This window comes from Sturnus vulgaris, chromosome 5, assembly GCF_052056855.1.
Source record: "Sturnus vulgaris isolate bStuVul1 chromosome 5, bStuVul1.hap1, whole genome shotgun sequence".
NCBI classification, from domain to species: domain Eukaryota; kingdom Metazoa; phylum Chordata; class Aves; order Passeriformes; family Sturnidae; genus Sturnus; species Sturnus vulgaris.
Genome location: NC_142247.1, coordinates 71,694,968 through 71,715,018, shown reverse-complemented (window position 1 = coordinate 71,715,018; position 20,051 = coordinate 71,694,968). Strand labels below are relative to the sequence as shown.

Below are 20,051 nucleotides of genomic sequence, written 5' to 3'. Positions count from 1 at the left end.
TTGCTATAAAACCCAGCACCTAGATATGTGTTTTTCTGGTTTATAATGCATACACACACATCAAACTGAAAGATTTTTAAACTAAAAGATTAAATTTAGATTTGCTGTTAGGAATAAATTCTTTACTGTGAGGGTGGTGAGACCCTGTGGATTCCCCATCTCTGGAAGTATCCAAGGCCAGGTTGGACAGGACTTGCAACAACCTGGCCTAGTGGAAAGTGTCCCTGCCCATTGCAGGGGGCCTGGAATGAGATGTTTAAAGACCCTTCAAATGCAAACTATTCTGTAATTCAACAATGTATATAAAAATACACAGATGCACTTTTTGGGTTTCTATACAAACACACATCACTGCCACTGTGTAGGTACCAGCCATGAATCTCACTGATGTTGAAAAAACACACTGCCCCAAGAGCTGCTAACAGCTGGCTGCATGGATATTTTTGGACTGCTACCAGGATTTTAGCCATGACAGACTATTCTCTGTAGCTCTAAAAGATGTGACAGAAGTGTCTGTAGGATCAAGTGATTTATTCAACCTGGAGAGAACAAGTCTAAGAGATTTCAGGCAAATACACCAAGATATTTGACACTTTTCCATTTTATTGCTGTGAGCAACATCAGCACATTTAATGTCCATGTATTCATGCACTATTCCAAAAATCCAAATTATAACTGAAGTGTCTGTCCATTAGAACATGGCACACAGATACTAATTGGCATGACTGAGCAAAAACCTCAGCCCAATTGCTAGGCCTCAAATCACAACACTAACAAAAAAGATGCTACAGAACACTAGAAGAGGAAAACTTCTGGTTTCTGATTCAACACATTTGTAAATAAATATGCACAAAGAGCAGAGTAAGTCACATAAGGCACTTCAGCACCCCAACAGCTGCTTACAGTGCACCCCCAAAAAAAAGAAAGCCCAGCCTTGTTACACTGGGAGCTGCAGCAAATTCCAAACTTTTTTGAAGCTCTAGTATGTGCTGCCATTTAATGACAACCATATTCAGGCTGCTGCATCACACAACGGAGTGTAAATTTTATTAATGTACTTTAAATTAATTCCTGATACAATCTACACAGCAGGATGGAAATCAGAAGAAAATTGGTCTTCAGATGCAAAACTGAAATCAATCATTTGGACAACACCACTAACTTCATGCATATGATCTTCAATTGCTCAAAATTCACAGCTCCACAACACTGGAATGGGCTGCCCAAGCAGCAGGTGGCAAAGTCACCATCACTGGAGGTGTCCAAGAAACGACTGAATGTGGCATTTAACTGGACCATGGCACTGAGAAGGTGGTGATTGGTCAAAGGATGGACTCTGATCTCAGAAGTCTATTCCCACCTAATTGATTCCGTGATCAAATATGCTGAACCAGATTCCAGACTGCACTATACAAACTGCCTGTACAATTAAGAGTCACACTGTCTTTTATCAATTTCTTTAACCAGTTCTGCTCAAGCTTTTTTTTTTTTTTTTTAAATTAGGGAACAGTAAAACTTGTATTTCATGTAAAAATAAAACCCACAAAATAACAAGGTCTGCCCTTGTCCACAACACAAACATCTCGATTGCTCTTGCAATTAAGTTGGTGGCTAAATAAAAATCTATGTTTTTGTTCTGCATGTTATTAATCAAGCCACTCAGGGGAATTAAATGCTTTGCACAGTCTTCCACATCAGACCATCACTGGAATCATCAGGCTGAGCCTTTCTGACAGAGTCCTGGTCTTCAGCATCACCAGCCTCATTGCTTCACACTTTCAATGTAAGCCGAGAACAAAATTAAAAATAGAACCATCAGCCCTCTCCTGCCTGAATAGGTTACTACATAACAGGTTTGTTATTAAATATATAATTTCTGGGTCATCTATTTCAAGACTCAAGAAAGATATCTAGTTTAATAAACAGAAAAACAGCTGTCAGATGTATTTCCTTTCACTGGCACTCATTCATAACCAACTGGTGGCTTTCATGGCCACGAGAATTATTTAACTCTACCATACCCATGAAGCCAGGAAACCCCTTTACTAAATATAGTCACGTGGCAGCATTTCAAGTGTCTACACTTCCACTTTCATTTTCTTTCCCTTTTCAAAAAGGGCTGGTATGGACTTTAGCACATTTATTGCATTTTCATTGAGCTTTTGAACACATCTTGATGCTTTTACCTATGTTCTTCTAGTTTGTGCTCTGAAAGAAAAGGTGTCTGAAAAGGTTTTGTTTCAGTCAATGAGTGAAGGGAATAAACCAGTGTTTAGGGACTCACTCATATTTATACCTCTAAGCCAGCACAGCATTATCACCTCAGCAGGGAATTGCTAAACCCTGGCATTAAGGTGAGGCACTGAGGAGACAAACACGAGCGATCAGGGCTGCAGAGCTTATTAAGATATCTCACATTGAGCACACTGAACATCAGTCCTTGTGTTGTGCCTTAACCCTGGTTTCAGCTAATAAAGCTGGGAACAAGGAGAGCTTTATTTCCCTGAGTTTTAGTTCGCTTCCTGTCCGGACCATTATGGCCACCCACACACTTCAGCAAGTGCGTCACTGCACGAGTGACCAGTTTTTAACTGAAGAGCTGCCAACACAACACCTATAAAACGTTTTCAGCTTCATTTTCTATAGGATCCATGATGTTTATTCCAGACAATAGAAGTCATGTGTATACATCAACATTTTTAGGAATATACACTATTCAATTTGATTTTTCCCCAAATTCTCTCCTTGCCACAATTATAATTCAGCCATCCAGTGTTTCAACTGATGTTTTCCAAGCTAAGATTCTGCTGTAAGAACTTCAGCCACTGGGAAAAAACCAAGGAAGCAGAACACCCATATAAATTTTTTTCCTGCATTTAATTTGGCAGTCTTTCAATGGACAAGGTACAAGAACTATTTTGATCAAAATGCAACCAAATCTGGAGTTCTTTCATCTCTCAAGTATGAGACAACACAAATGGGAACTGCTTCTATATACACAGAAATAACAAAAACTGCACTCTTTGCACACAGGACTCTTCTGCAGATTTTAATTTCCCACTTCCTCTTTCCAGCTAATTTTTCAACAGAGAAATTAAACTGTAAAAAATGCTTTATATGAATAATTAAATACTCAGATTAGAAAGACGAAAATTAGCTGCAGTATACAGTACTTTATATAGTATAAAGGCACTGCAAATACATCATCTCTGTTACTCAGTGCTCAGGATTGGGCTTGCTGAACAGGTGAGCAGCTACACAGTACTTTATATTCTCATTATTAGATACAAAGATTCAAGCAAGAGGATGCAGCAATGGTGTTTTCCAGCCAGGTTTTCTGTTAGTTTTGTCTTTAAGTAATAGAATAAAACTCAAATATTGTCTTGCCAATCTCAGTTGCCACATGAGGACGGTTTTGTTTTTTTTTTTTTTTGCAAGCTGGCTTTAACTCAGGATACCTAATATATGTCTTGATATGTGACACAGGTAGATAATGCCAGTGTTAATTCATCTCTCTCCTACCAAGAAGTTTGGGTTAAATGCCTTGCTTAGCATGCAGAGCAGTGCCCAACTCTCCAGGGTTGGAGTCAAGTCATTCTGCAAAAGTATCTCCATTCAGGTCACGACTCATACACATGAAATTTTTGGAAGACATCTCTTTAACAAGCTCGTGTAGTTTGTACAGAAGTCTGCCACTCTAATTAATCCCTGCTTAATCTACATGTCTGAGTACAAGCTGCATCACTCCTTGTCAGACTTCAGCATAAATTGGGAATATTCTAAAGCATCTACTTACAAGAAGGTGTGCTTCCATTCCAGAATCAGGTTTTTAAAAGGACTGAATGTTCAGGATGGCTCAGAAAATTAAACAGTGTATTTAAGCAACAACTAAGAGCACATGTCAGATAAAAAACCCAGTCCAAAGACACACCATGAGCCAACCCTGCCTTGGGAACAAAAGCATCCCAAGAAAAACATGTGTATCCTGCATGAAAGAAAGTAAAGGATGGCACAGGCTAGGACATAATCCATGCTCAATACCCATTACTCTGCAATCCATAGTTCCTAGATAGACTAAACTACTTCAGGCTATGGATTAAAATCCCACATTGTTTATCAAAATATAAATAAGTAAAATAATCAAATTCAAAGAGGAGCAGATGCACAGAGGCATCAAAAGGATCAATATCAGTCTTCACAATCAGGTTTAAGGAACATGTTAATGGAATACAAAGGATACCTTTCCTTCTCCTCTAAAAACCCAAAAACCTAATTTTACAGACACAATGACACAGAAGGATTGATCAGAAAATCCAGGTGAAAGCTCTTCAGCTGCAGCAGATGACCTGCTGCTCTAGGGAGCTACCAGTGCAGACTCTGGATTTTTAACACAAGTCCAAGACAAAGCAGCAAGATTTACCTGGAGAAAAATCCTGTGAGATTTCACTCATGAGGAATACTTGGATTAAATAAATAGATAAGCAGAACTTTGCATGAGAGAGACACTGTGCAAGTCACTCTGCTGTGTACCAGTGCTTTAAACAAAGAATTGAAAACAAGCAGCATAAGAGACATTAGAAGCTGATCAAACCATATCAGAATAATAAGGTACAGGTCTAACACAGAGAGAATAATAACATTCATTGGAGAGAAAAAAAAAGCGAAAAAGCATATTCTGGATAATCTAACACTCTTAACAATAGTGAGAAAGCAAATTAGATGCTAAAATCAATACAAATCTTATTTAAGTAAGGTGCTTAACCAGCAGAAGAGGTAACATTCGTGTCTCTAACTAGAGGCCACATTTCTGAACGTGCTGTAAGGAGAAACAAACACCAGCTCCTTAGATCTGGGATTCAAGGCCAAGAACCTACAACAGCCTCCAGTAGTGCTGACAAAGGGGGACCTGCACGCCTCATTAGCAGCTTAATCTCACCATAAGGTTTGATTATTTCCAGTACGACCACGATTGCCAAGGAGGAAACCTGAAACTTCCCCCACAATGAAGCACTTCTAGAAGGATCACAAATGGCTGAAAATGTAAATATCTCACGTACCAACAACCTGCATTTTATGCAGAGAAAGAAGCCTATAAATATGTCAATGTCAATAGCAGCAGCCCACATTTAAAATAAAAACCCCAGTATACATTAAATTGTACAACACAGCTACAGAGCAGCACAGATACAGAAGCTTACCTGGGGAGGATAATTGCTTTCTGAAGACCATCTTGAGGATTGATCATTTGGCCTATCCACCAAGATATTCCTAAGAAACAAGAAGCCAAAAGTAATTTAAGTAACAGCTGCATATTTTACATCTCCAATAAATGTGTTGTACATTCAGATCAGTAACATACTCATGCAACTACCTAAATCATTAGGTACAGATTCAGGTTCTACCCCTTTTTTAATAAAGATTTTCTACACTGCTATTTTACAAGATCCATCAAAATACGCCTTCGAGCGTTGTGGCTGTGAAACGGAGCTCCAAGTTGTGAAATAAAAAAAATTCAAATTGTGAAATAGATGTAAGACAGATTAATTTACATAGGCCTAAGCCTGTAATGAAGAGGAAAAAAAATGGGCTTATACACCTCAGTAGGGTAAGAACTTTTCAGTAAGGTTAAACTGATGAATAGTTGGAGGGTTAGAAAGCCAAGAACTCTCCTTTAAGTAGATATGCAATGCTGGAAGGGAGAGAGAGGGCTGCTAACCCACTTAAGCTTTCCTGGAGCGTAGAAAGATGACCATCCAAGTCATGCCAAATTTTAACAAGTATTTTTCATGAGCTACAAGCCCAAAACAACACAAAAAAAAAGCAGAAGTTCAACTCTTCAACCAAGCAAACTGAGTTGTTTTCTTCACTTTGAAATAGCACAATACTTAGGTATTTAATAAATTCAAAATAGTTATTTTTTGGCTAAAATGAAACAGATTGATCATGACAGTTACATGACACATCTGCTTTCTCTTCTATAACGATGCAGTAAAGCTCACATCTCAGATTAAACTGAAAAAAAAACCCCTAAAAATCCCTAAAATATATATAATTATTGGCAAGGTGACAATGCACCACCTGCTGGACAGGGCTTGTGAGCTCCACCAATTCCAACTAACGAACTCGTCAGCTCATAAAACTTATGTAAAAAGAAGGAAACAGTCATCAAAAGGCTTCTGCCATCTCCATCTGCTGTGTAGGAGGAAAAGAACACGAGCATCTGGATTACTACAAAGGGCTGGAGGAAAAAGTGCTCCAATGAAAGCTCCGAAGGGAAAGAGGTTAAGTCAGAGGTTGAGCATTAGCAGACAGAAATTAGCTGGCTTTTTCCACACTGGGCAGCCCAAAATCACCGCAGTGGCAACAGTATCCAGGCAGTCCCAAAATGAGACAAGGGACACGGCCAGGAGCCACACCAGGGTGGCCTCTTAAATCTGAACACTTTTGAGAGCCGGCCAAGTGGCTGTGTCTATCCATAGGCTTGGAGAACACCTCCGGATTTTCACACAGTGCAGGAATAAAAGTGAAGTTTCCCCTCCTTTCAGCTGATTCCCATCATAGCACGGCATTTATTAACACAGCACCGATCCAGGTCTGTGGCTGCTTTATTCACCCATCCCCACTTGGGAAAACGCAATGGAACAGCACTGCCCTCTGCTCCAATCCTATCAAACACAAAAAACATGGCTCTACACAATTCAACATCCAGCTAAGAATATCATCTGCAGTGCAAAGAGGCTCAACTCCAAGAGAAAACCTGGCCTTATCTTTAATTACAACTGGGACAAAACGAAACGCTCTAAGCAAAGGGAAGAATTTGGGAACTGAGACACAAATTTCTAATAAATGCTGCCAGTCTGAAAGCTAAGTCACCATTAGAAACCACAAGACACTTGCTTTTGAGAAGAATCACCTGCAGTTTCCTATACCATGCCACAGGCAAGACATGGTATTTACTAAATTCTTAATACTTCTTAGTATCTGGAGAGAAAAAAAAAAGCTAAACTTAAAGATATGTATCTTGCATTAAATACTTTAGGGATACAAAGGCAGATAAAATTAGATAATGCTGTATGGCTTTTCTCCTTTATGGAGCTTTATCCTAATCCTGGAACACAAGAAGACAAGTTAGCCTACGGAATAAATTTTATTTATGATTCCATTACATTTGTTTAAACATTAGACAATAAACTCTTCATACATTGAGCAACACTCGCAGGAATTGGCACTGCTGCATGGTCAGATAATGCCCAGCTGGAAAGAGGCATTTTGTACCTGGGACAGATCCCAAATATCGTATTTTTAGAAGTAGATTTGTTTGCTTCTCCCGGTCAAAGATTTGCCACGACCAAGGAAGATCTCAATCAGTACAGCTAGACAAGACAAAAATTGTTCCACAGAAGAAGAAAAGGGACAGGCAGCTCACACAAAATAAAGGCTAAAACGAAATGTGAAAGATAAAGATAGCAGTATCGATGGAGTTAGAAATGTTAAAATGCATGAGTTATTAATTTATTAAGATTAAACAAATAGTGAAGACAGAAGTCCATGTGTACAAAGCCAATTTACCATAAAAGTTTAGGAAAATTTACGGACTTGGAGGAATTCAAGCACTGCACCAGCCATGAGGCAATAAGAAACAAACAAATGCATGTCCTAATAGCAGATGCCTTTTTCCATGTAAAGCCCTTTTTCTGGACATCACAAAACTCCTACAAAGCACCCGGAGGGAGGCTTTGCAGATATGACACCTAGATTAAAATCTGAGAAGTGAAAATTCCATTAACACAACGACTTTCCATGGTATTTTTACAAGACATAAAAAATTTTTAAAAAAAAGGTATTTGTAAGCCCTCGAGCTACCACAAGTACCAATGGTTTTACGCAAGCTTTTCCTGCGAAAAAAAGCATCCCATTAAATGTGGTTTGAGATAACTTATCATCATCAGCTGTGGATACAAGATCAAGTCTAGCACGAATCTACAACACTGCCAAAGGGACCATCCCACCCACTCACCAAGGATCCTCCCCCTCCCTACACCAGCAGCTATAATAAAGATTTGCATAAATAACTCCTTTCGTCAGATCAGCTCATACCAGCATCAGCACAAACTGAGACTAAAAGATGACCAGTTGGACTGGGACAAGGGGCTCCCACTGGAGTGAACTCCCAATCCCCCCTTCCCACTGGAAAGAAACTACTAAAACAATGAGATGACGTGGCACCTCTGCTATGAGAAGCAAAGCAGGAGGGGCCATTTTATGAACACCACAAGCAATTCCAGAGGCGGCCCTGGTGTGACTCATTTTCTAACCTGGCTGCCTGCACAGCTATCAGCAGCTGAGCCTCACTGTAAGCATTCCCATCACTAAAGAGTGGATGGTTCCATGCAGAAAGCTCTTGGCAGAGCACGGTGCAAGTTTCTTTTTATTACCCAGGCAGACACTGGTCTCACAACTGCTGGAAGGAGATAATTTTTCCTTTTACCAACTCAGAAACTGTCATAGCCTTTGTGCCAACTGTTGGCTGATCTCTGCTGGAATGACAGAGATGTCCCCAGGTCTGGGGACTTCTCTGTGCAAAGAGCTCTGTGGGTTCAGGCACAACAATCACTAAGGGAGAGTCTTCCTTTGCTCCAGTGGGGAAGGAAGAAGTAAGATGACTTTGCAGAATATGCTGCAAATTAAGTTTAAGGCTGCTATAATTTCCATCTAACCTAAATATTTTCATGGAGCTGCTATTAGGGAAATCCATGACTTTAGGAATGAGTGTTTAAGAATAAACAAATCCCAAACACTCTCTTTGCTTGGCACACTCTCATGGCTCTTCAGAGAGCAGCTGTGCAGGAAAGGGCACAGGATTTACTAAGAGGACTTGGAGCTCAGACTCTCTTCTTCAAAACCACAGAGCTACCACCCCATTACACTGAAAAAGGCACTTGGAGTGCTAGGAAAACACAGACTGGCTGGAAATGGACTAAATACTTGCTCCAGGGTTGTCCATGTGATGATTCTTTCAGTTTTTCCAACAACCATCCCAAAAGAGATTGGGAAGAACACAGCAACTGGAATACACGGACTAGAATTTCCATTAAATCCACTGTAAGACCTGGTGGACCAAAGTATTCCAAACATGTAGAACCCTCACAGCAGCCAGCAGAAAGCATCCATGGATATAATCCTGCCCAGCCTAGACACTGGAATGTACACATAGCCTTAACCAAGGATAACAGGGGGAAAAACTTACCACCTAAAAACCCAATGGATCAGGAAAGAACTACAGATTTATTTTTTTTCCTGCAACTCCTATAACTTACTACAAGCTATGCTGGTTTCAAACCACCAGGCTGCAACGTTTGAAAGCCTGCATGTACCTATGGCTGTCACCTACAGCAAGTCAAAAAACACTTCTTAGGTTCTGCTAGTTTCTGTCCTTCTCACTGGAAAAGTTCTCTGTTCAGAGTGGCAAAAGAATGTAAAGACACGAAAACATCTCGATTGAAACACAGTAAAAACAGTAAGCTATTATGCAGATCCATTCAGGAAAAAAAGTGGGGGGTTTTGAGGTTGCTTTTCTTCAACACAGGATTTCTTAACCTCTTGCATAGCAAAATAAAGTTTGAGTAGAATATGTACAGGAGTGCATAGTTTTAAATATTATAATGTCATGAGATTGGCAAACTTGCTGCTCAATTTTGCTTCATCTCCTCAGCAGTCTCACACTATCATCCACTATATTATAAATCTATTTCTATCAAAAATAAAAGAGTTTAGTAAATACAGCATTACAAAAATAAACTGAAGAATTTAGAAAACTTACAGAAATACTTTCATCAAATCACAGCTGACTATACTGGACAACAAACCTGGCATTACATAGCTCTGGCCTAGAAACACCCCAATTAAAATCAGGTTCTCAGTTTTTTCGATGAGAGGTTTACTTTTGTTTTTAAGCTGCCTATCATCACTGCCAGACCAACCAAACTGCCTCGTAAATGCTAAATGATCCTGTTGCAGACATTTCCAGTAAGGCAAGTTAGGAAGTACTTTTTTTTTTCACTCTCCCCATCTAGTTAAGACTTTTAAAGGTTGAATGAAAAAAATTCATCAGTTCTTCCTCGAGACACGACAGGAATTGAATGGTATCAATAGTGACTAAAACTGCAGCAGTGTAGTGCAGGAAGTTACAGAATCACTTGGGGTTGGGAAAGCCCCATAAAATCATCAAGTTCAACCATTAAACCAGCACTGCCAAGGCCACCACTAAACCACGTCCCCAGGTGCCACATCCCCATTAAAATCCCCTTTAAAATCCCTCCAGGAATGGTGACTCCACCACTGCTCTGGGCAGCTGTGCCAGGGCTGGACAACCCTTTTGGTGAAGAATCCCTTCCTGATATCCAATCTAACCCTTCCCTGGCAACTCTTGAGGTCATTTCCAAGTTATCACAGCCCAGTAAATAACTTCTATTCCAGTGATACCCAACAACCCTAAATCACGGATTAAACTTTTGACTGTATCACTGAGAGATTCAAATCCTTGGTGGCAAGAGCTCCCAGCTCCAGGCTGGGAATATCAGTATTAGCACAGAGGAAAAACAAGCAGGAGAAAAAATAAAGTCAGATTTATTTACTTATGTTGGTACCCACAGTAACTTCACGCATCACAGATGATTACCAGCCTAATTGTCCCAACATTTAGGGATTATAGTTTAGATGCAATTTCACTGCTAAGTGATGCTGAGAATCTTCTAAGCTTGAAAAATTACCAAGGTTCGTTCTCTCCCTGCACTAACTTTGGGTTTAAATTTAAGAATTGTTAGATCACTAAAACAGATCTTTTCTATGTAGTCTATCTGCTTTTTTATAAGAAAATAACTGAAAATGCCAGTGATATAGGTGAACTCAGCGATTATAAAATCATCTGATGCAGTTTCTTTTACTCATTTCATATTCTGTGTTCACCTGTACATATTATTATCCTCAATAAAGATACTGGAGCACACAAGGCTATCTGAATTCCAGCCTTTTAACCAAGCCTAGGTAAGACACCAGAAGACTCCCTGAGTAGAAATAAATCCCTGGCTTAATAAAGAGATCAAGAATAGCATGAATTCTGCCCTTCAAGACTCAAGGAAAAAGATGAAGAGATTACACTCTTCAGTTGACTGAATTTGTAGCCAACGGATAAAATACTGGAATAAAATCTCCCAGAGCTTAAAACATCACCACCCACAAACACTGGATAACAACATTCAGTTTTCATTTTGAGAAAATCTCATCTCTACCTTGAAAATAATTTTGACTGTGTGTGAACACAGGGATTTCTACTGCCAGCAATCACCAGAAAAGTCCCTGAACTTTGACTTTCCAAATCTGCCACAGTTTTGGTGGAGCAGCCCATTTCAGCACTGCTCACTTCTCATTTCCAAAAGAATTTTCTTGGGATGGGACAGATCCTTTTAAAGCAGATTAGAGGAAAGCAGCACATCTATGTAAATTCTCTGTGCTGTATTTTGGAAGCATCACAACCTCAGCAGAGTATTTCTGTTTGACTAATGCACATATGGAAAAACTTAACAAAGGCCAGGAAGTGGATCAAGGCCTTCCACGATTTCACAACAGTGCAAGGATGCTCTTCTATTCCACAATATCTGTAATAATTCCACTCAGGGGAAGCCATAAATGCAGACTGAGTGATTATATGTAAAGATATAGATTGCTAATGTAAGCCATAAACACGTCTTTAGTGCTCATCAGCACCCTAACTTCACACCCAGTAAAAGTTCACCCAAAACACTGATGCCTGTAAAAGAATTTAAAGCAGACTATGTTCAACAAAACAGACTGAAGCTCCCTCATGCCCAAACTGATGTCAGGTTTGGAGATTTTTCCACCAAAACTCTATGGAAAATGCCTCCTGGTTCCAGGTGGGAAAACTTTCACAGCTTTCCTTTCAGAATTAAATTTCTCTCACTGACAGTGCAACTCAAGGAATGCAGAAGACAAAATACTGATCTGGGAAAATAAGGAAGTATCAGCCTGATAAGAGCTGGTTATGTGGAGAAATGCAGTACAGATCAAACATTTGACCCTGGATTACATTAGGGAATAATTCCTCATTTTGGATCAATATACATAATTCATGCTAAAGGATACAGCAGTTCCCAGGCCAAAATTACTTCCATACTTGGCAGCTTCCAAACCTTGTAGCAGAAACCAGGATTTTTAGAGACAAAATTGAAAGTTAGCAATAGTACACTGTCACATAAGAGTGGAGTGGGAACCCATTCATCAACTCCTTATTCACGGGTCAATTTACCTAATCCCAATTTTTACCTCCAATTTAACACTCTGTGTTAAGAGCATCTCTTTACTAACAAAACTTTCAATTACAGAAGAGGCTAGGAAATTGCTGTTTAAATATAATTACCATAACAGCCAAATGCTGTTTAAACTATGTACCCACAGAAAAAGATTCCAGAAAAATACAGGTCATGTCCTAAGCAGAGTTACAATGTTTTTTCAGGCACCTTCCCAGAGCTTGAGCATGACATTATGAACCCAGCCAGTCTCAGGAGGAAAGGCAGGGAAGACCAAGGAAAACACCACCAAATTCAAACTGACCAGAGCATAATTTTTATCCATGATGAAGATCCTGTCCTTTTCCAGGAACAGCAGAAGGTGCCAGCAGAGGAAGAGCAAGTGCTATTAGCCAGTCTGCTCCTGCAGTTTAAATTCAGACGTGCAGGCTGCTGTCCTCAACTTAAATAGATGGTTGTGCTCCTTGATTTAAATTGATCCAGGAAATAATTTCTCAAGGATTATGCACATTGAGTTGCAAGTAATGACTGAAATAGCAACTACCTAAAGCAACAAACCACTCTACATCTTCAGTGCTCCTTGTGTCCTTCCAGTAACTGATGTATTATGGAATTCAGACCCATTGAATTTTACAGCTCACTCTTCTCACAAAATTCAACAGACAAAAAGAGCAAGATTACATCTGGGTTTACAGGTTTATATTAACGTGCAATTAAAGTCAAGCACTGGCTTGCTTTGGAACAAGTCACCATCCATGTAAGTGATGGAATGAGTGCTACCCACACCACTTAATCTCAGCAAAAAAAACAGGATCAGATCACAGAATCGATGGTGGAGATAAACCTGACCATTCTTCCAGCAATCTGATAAAAACATAATTAATGTACAGAATTAAAAACCATATTCTTTACCATGAAAAAAAAAAATCAAGCAGACTGTACACGATGCCTGAGCAACAATTATCCCAAGGAAAACTCTGCTTCAATAACTAGTTGGTCTTTAAACCAGTAATTAGTAATTAAAGGCTGGAAAGCTTTTATTAAACTCACAGGCTATATACAGCCACATACACAGCAAATGATCCACAATCTGATGATGTTAACACCTCCTATAAAAATTTTACATTCTTAATGCTCCTGTAAAATGCCATCCCAGAATAGGCTGAACATCAGAGCACTACAGGTTCTGCCAGGTTGGGCACACCAGGGAACCTGAGCAATTAGCATTTCACCTTCCTCCTTCTGCCAGTGAATAAACCTGTCTAATCTCTTAAATAATGTCTATATTTTAACTGGAGCCTAAAGAGATTTCTCCTGATACTACAGCACTTGTGCTTTTACCTGGGGAGCAAGAAATATCACAACTCATAATTCTTCATAACTTCATAATTTTGTGATTTTTTTTTTACTCCTCCCACCTCTGACATTATTCTTTCTCACAAGTTAACTTTATCAGACACCAAAGAAGCATTTTATAGTTATGTATTGAATCTGCAGGCAACATTATTTTCTACAGAAATATTTTGCTCTGTAAATATTGAATTTCAGCACTCACAGAAAAATCCTAGACTACAGAAGTGACATAAACAAGAGGGAAAATGCCTGTCAGAACATGAGGTTGTCTAGAAACATCCAGCAAGTCCACACAAACAAGCAGAGGGGAAAAAATATTTTCCACTGGGCACTGGAAAGGACAAAAAGCAAAACTGAGAGCATTTCTATACACAGGGTTCAGCTGAGAGGAAAGGAGTGGGTTGGCTCACTGGTTAGGCAGGGTTTGCATTCCCTGCTCATTTTAATAACTGTTGGAAGTATTGATCAATACTGAAAGTCATCAGCAGTTACAGAGTCAGCCCTTGTGCCTGCTCACCTTCCCATACCTAAAGGTAAAGCGATTGCAACAAGGAAAGTGATTGGCTATGTCAAAACACTGAAGTAAAGCTAGAAATGCTGGCAACTTAAGCTGAAAAAAGTACATTAATGCTTATTATTGGTGCAAAAAACCTCCAAAGTCACAGTTCTACAACTCTTCCACCATTTGGGTCTGGTTTAGATGGCTTTGAACTGCTTAGACATCAGCAGAAGGTATCCTCACCTTGTAAAGGGAACAGAGCTTGGGCTCAGGGAACGTAACATTAAAAATAAACCTTTTCGTTAGTCATGAGTGACCTCAGCTTGAACATGAGATTCTTCAAGAGCTGGATGCATCTACAAAGACATTTATGAACCTCTAAGGTACAGATCTGAGTCATCAGTTTCATGTGGTCAGAGGAGAAACAGAGAACCATAATTCACTGGCCACAAACACATGTTTTTCCTGTTACAAAAATCTCAGCCATCACAGGAGCTGGAATTCAAGTTATTTTCCACCTGGGGTTTTTTGTTTGTTTGTTTAGGCCTGTTGTTTTTAATCCTTCTGGACTTTAACCCAAAAAGTTTGCTACATGTGTTTTCTTTACCTTCTTGCTAAGGTTTTGCAAGATTTGAAAACATTAGAGTAAACTTCTTTGAGAGCAGACCACTACAGCAGTGTATTTCAGTCTGGCCAGGAACTTGCCGTCACATACTCATAACTAGAAAGAAAAATATTGCATTTTCACTTCAAAAGCCTATGAGTCACTCATATTTTACTATCAAAATATCTTTCACTAAGTTTCCTCCCCTTACGTTGATGGAAATACAGAAAACTAATGAAATAATAAAATTATTTCGAGTGTATTTTAACAAATCAGTTGGATCTATCCCTGATCCAAGACACTTCCTAGGAAAGGGGCAACAGTTATTCAGCCTTCACCACATGACACCACTCAAGGCATCAAACTGGAGAAGACTGGAATTCTCTAACAACTGAAGTTGACTGTGAAATAGATAAAAGTGAGTTGCAGTGAAAAAGTGACACCAACTAAGAGGTTGTTAATGGTATTTAATTATCAGCAAAGAAACTCATTTATATTCTTAATAACAACCTTAACACAAGAAATAAACAAAATACTAATTAAATCCTGAAGTCAAACATAGGAAACATACTGATCTTCCTCTACAGAGATTCCACACAGGAAGACTTGAAGGACTGAAAACTTGAGCAACAGAAACAGGATGAACATTGCTCACTGAAGTATGTGAATAGAGAAACAAGAGCAAAAAGCTCTTGTTAGTTTTCTGAAGTGGGATTTCAGCCGTACAAAACAGTGACAGAAGGACCTGAGTGCATTACCAAATACAGAATGCCATGAGGCTGATGCAGCCACTGGAACACACAGCCCCAGGATAAAGCAATCTGGCAATAAAAAAGGGTACATGGCTGCCATTGCACAGAGCACAGCACTTCACCTCAGGGGGAAGTTCAAACTGGAGCAGGTACAAAAACAGGCCACTAAAAAAGTCAGGATATGAAGTGCTTCTCTCAGTGTAGAGCAACAGCTTCTGGTTCTGTTCCCTACCAAAAAACACCCCCAAGTTGGAGCAAGGCATGCATTAGCTTCTATAACTTAATTCCCTCCTTGTCCAGAAAGAAACAAAGTGATTGAGCTCATCACTTCCTGCAGGAGGGCAGCAGAGAAGGGACAGGAATGAAGTCCATGTCCCAATCTCTGTGCATGCCTAAAGACACCAGCACTCGTTTGTGTCACTGGAGTGAAGCCACTGCCAATGCTGGGGCAATCCCTAGGCCAGTCCCATGTGAGGCATCAGGGAGGAGCCTCCCCTGAGGCTCCATTCCTTTGGGGAGGAGCCTTGGAGAGGCAAGGAATGGATCCGACAGAGCAATCTCAGGCAATGGGCTGGGCTGATCATTTCCCAAGTTGGATTAGCTGAAGCCTCTCAGTGCACCGGTGCCTCTTAACAGGCAGAGCATCTCTGGAAACACCAGATGTTTCAACAACAAATTTCCTCTTGGATCAATTCTCTTCCCAAAGGCACAACCCACCCTACAACACAGACTGAGCCAGCCACTATTACCAGACCAATTCCTTGATTTCTACCCACAGTTTCTAAATTAAATACCCAAGTCAGTCTTCTTGCTGGTACAAACCAATAGATAACAACTCCAGTGATCTGAAAAATAGGAGAACTATTTCTTTTCATTGAGACAATCCTCACTTAATGTCTGGAAAGGTCGTTGCAAACATGCAGGTAGCTGCAGTACTGGTAAAACTGACAGAAACTGAATCCAGCACTAACTAATCCTCCAGTACCACCACCAAATGCAAGATGAATGACACTGGCATTCAGCAGAGGAAGATTCTCTGTCATTGAAAGAAAATTAGAATTTTTCAATAGACTACTGATCCTCAACTACAGCATGACCAGAAAAGCCTTTGAAAAACACTTTTTGTTTTGCTTTGATTCAGCTCGATTCAGCTTTTTTTATTTAAAAGTGAGGTTATCAAATTATTTCAGTGTCCTGAAAAGTTTCAATGTCAGTTCAGCATCTCTTAAGCAGGTGAGATGCCACTAGACATCTAATTTCTTCCCTGGTCAACAGTGATCAAAGTTTTACATTCTGTAACTTTAAAAACTTTACATAACTTTTTAAAACTTTACATTTAAAACCATACAACTACTTAAGGCATGTGTTTAAATCATGCTCAATTCCTCTGCTGCTCCTCCCCGAGCACTTTGCCTGCAAGACCACAGCTCCCAACAACAAGCAATAATATTTAATAAGCTGTATATTCATTCCTGCAAACACAAGGGCAGAGCCTCTCCTTCAAGGTTAAAGTGGTTTCTTTCTGGCTATGCCAGCAAATCCATTTAAACTGTAGTATAACCAGAATTCCCAAAGTCATAGAATCACGTAGGTTGGAAAACATCCTTTAAGATCAAGTTCTTCCAGACAAGCATCATTTTGTTCTACATATTAAACACTAAGACAACCTTTAGCTCTATGTGCATGTTCATCCCACAGAGTGTTATGGTCTTGTCCCAGCAATTTTCAAGATTTCCATCTTCAGTCCATCCCCAAAAACCCACCCTCCCATATATTTCTTATTAATCTTTCTCTTTTTGAGAGGCTGATCTTAAATCACAGGTCAAAGCCTCTCCTTTCCAATTCAGACTGTATTCCAGCTCTCTCCCAGACCACAGGAATATAAAGTTAGCAAGCAAAAACCAAAAATTCCATAGCAAGACAGCATATTAGGACCAGAGTCCCTCAGACCAAGGTCAGCACACCAGAGAACAACCCCATTGCTGGATTACAGGGCTTACAAAAGCAGATAAAATTGTTTTCACTGATGACAAGCACTTTTACACAACATCTTAAAAACAGCCAAATGCAAGGTCACGCGTTTGTAAAACACCAGCCCAGCAACAAGAACGGGAATTTGTATCAGGGAAGGCATTAAGGACTTTGGGCAGCACTGCAGATGCCACGTGAACATTAATTCCTGACACGAGTCTGTAGCAAAAGGGACTAATGGGAGCCTTGGAAAGGAATATCAAGGAGAAAGACAATACTCTGTGTTTATATCTCATCACTGAGATCAATAATGGACTGTCACCCCTTTCCTCAGGGACCAACACTTTAATAAGATTTTAAAAGCCAGAAATGCCAGTAGAAATAACTACAAGACCATCAGAGACTTGAAAGAGGCATCCTAAGGGCAAACTTGTTTTTATAAGAAAGGTAAAGGGATGGCTTAATTATCACCAGAGATCACAAATTAGAAAAGAAACCAGTCCTTTTTCACATCTAACACAGAAAATATACAGAAAAACAAAACAATTTGGAGTTCAGTTAAAAACCTGTTTTTAGAGGTTTTCTTCATTTTGGAAAGTGGAGATAATTGAGGATATTAATAATTAACAACTAAGGCAACTCTGTCACTTGTTGATAGGGGGTGAGTTCAGGATACATCAATCAAAGGTCAGTAAATGCAGCACAATCGATGATGGGATGAGTCTGGACAACCCATGATGACCTCGTTGTGCTGTGATCCCAGCAGTCCTCCTGAATTCCAGCACCAAGGACAGCTTATCCAAAAGGTGTACCAAAAACATCACACCTAAACCACAACAAACTTGACTGTCAGCAACTAGAGGAATTCCACAGGCTGCAGCTGCATGCCATATGGCCAACAGAGGATGGGATGAGTTGTTACAGCAGCACAAACCGATGGCTGTAACAGCTCCTGCCAACTCCCAAATTCCTAAAGGCAGGCGATTAGGGCAGCAGGTGACACCTTTCCCCTAAAACAGCAGGTGACACAGCCCAGCATTCCAGAGGTCAGGGGCAGGACAGGTTGCCCAGCTGCCAAAAAACACAGAGCCCACAGGCACCGGACAGAGGCAGGGCAGGGGGGCACTGACCCTTCTCCACATTTCACCCAGTAACTGCCCAGCCTCTCCCACACCAGGACCTGTTCTTCCCCCAGACTTGGGCTCAGCTTCTCCTCTTTAGCTGCAACTTTCCTTCGCCCATACCTCGTGCTAAAGCTACCCGCAAACCTCATCCTCCAGGCCCTCCTTATCTAACTCATCACTCCAAACCTGCAAGCCCAGACCCTCTGCCCCAAGCAACGCCCCGCAAATCTGTTCATGAACCACTTCCCCAAACACAGCCCCAAGTGATGGTGCCCTGTCCCTAAACCTCCTGCCCCACTAACACCCCCAAGTCCTGCAATATAGACCTCCGTCAAACGCAGCCCTCCAAACCCTGCTGTAGATAACCTTCTCACACATAGCCGCCCCAAACTCTCCTGCAGAGACCCTGCTCACACACGGCCCTCCCAAAATCTGCTGCACAGAGGCCTCTCACACACAGAACGCCGCTCACACACAGCTCCGGTCGCACTCCCACCGCTGCGGCCTCCGCGCGCAGGCCTCAGCGCGGGGAACGCGCAGGCCCCACACAGGCCCAGCCGCCCGCCCACCCCCAGACCCCAGCCCGGAGCGCGTTCCAGGCGCGGTGCCGAGCCCGGCACTCACTCGGGCAGGTAGGTGGAAGAGAAGCTGCTCCAGCGGTGCAGGCTATAGCCCAACACGCGACTCTCAGCGCCCGCCGGACCCGCCGCCGCCGCCATCTTGTTGTCAGCAGCGGCCCCGGCAGCGACCGCGGGGGGCGGGGCCAAGCTCTTAAAGGGGCCGCGCTCTTAAAGGGGCCGCGCCGGAGGGGGTGGGGGCGGTCTGAGGGGGTCCAGGGGCGGCTGAGGGGTTCAGACACTGCCGCTTGGGGCTGAAGTGCCGTGAGGGGTTCAGGAGTGCCCTGTGGGGCTGACAGGATGCCCTGAGAGGCTCAGAGGCTGTCCCATGGATCTGAGGGGCTCGGAGGGGCTGAAGTGATGTCTCAATGGTTTGAGGTGAGCTGAGAAGTTTGGGGAATGCACTATGGGGCTTGAGAGGGATGCCCTGAGGGGCTGAGATGGGCTGAGGAGTGTTATTTACCAAAATTCATTCCCTGGCTCCAGGCAAGTGGGTGATTGGGAAAGGGATCAAGAGAAATCCAGTGAGGTTCGATCCTACACCAGCTCCTGGAATTATAAAATTGTTAAGGTTGGAAAAGACCTTTAAGACCATCAAGTCCAACCATCAACACAGCAGTGATAGGACCAGCACATAAGCTGGGGATTCTTTGACAAGCTTCTCTCTGTCTGAGGCTGTTGCATAGGGCTTTTCCTGAAGAAGGGCGATGTTTTCACCCAGAGCTCCCACCAAAGCAAGGGAGAAAGTTGGGACACCCCTGGGGGAGCTCTGAGCTACTTGAGAAAGAAAGGGAGATATTTCAAGACC

The 20,051-nt window shown here is 41.3% G+C and overlaps 1 protein-coding gene across 1 annotated transcript in view; it reads right to left on the bottom strand.

Annotated features, from left to right (window-relative positions):
- Positions 1–19,370, bottom strand: part of MKLN1 (muskelin 1) — a 93,084-nt gene extending 73,714 nt beyond the window's left edge. The window contains exons 1-2 of the mRNA XM_014882541.2: positions 19,251–19,370; positions 5,199–5,268 (exon numbers count right to left, since the gene is read on the bottom strand). Of these exons, the coding sequence (XP_014738027.1) occupies positions 5,199–5,268; positions 19,251–19,345 (165 nt within the window). The 5' untranslated portion in view covers positions 19,346–19,370. The remainder of the gene's footprint in view (positions 1–5,198; positions 5,269–19,250) is intronic.
- Between the last annotated feature and the right edge of the window lie 681 nt (positions 19,371–20,051).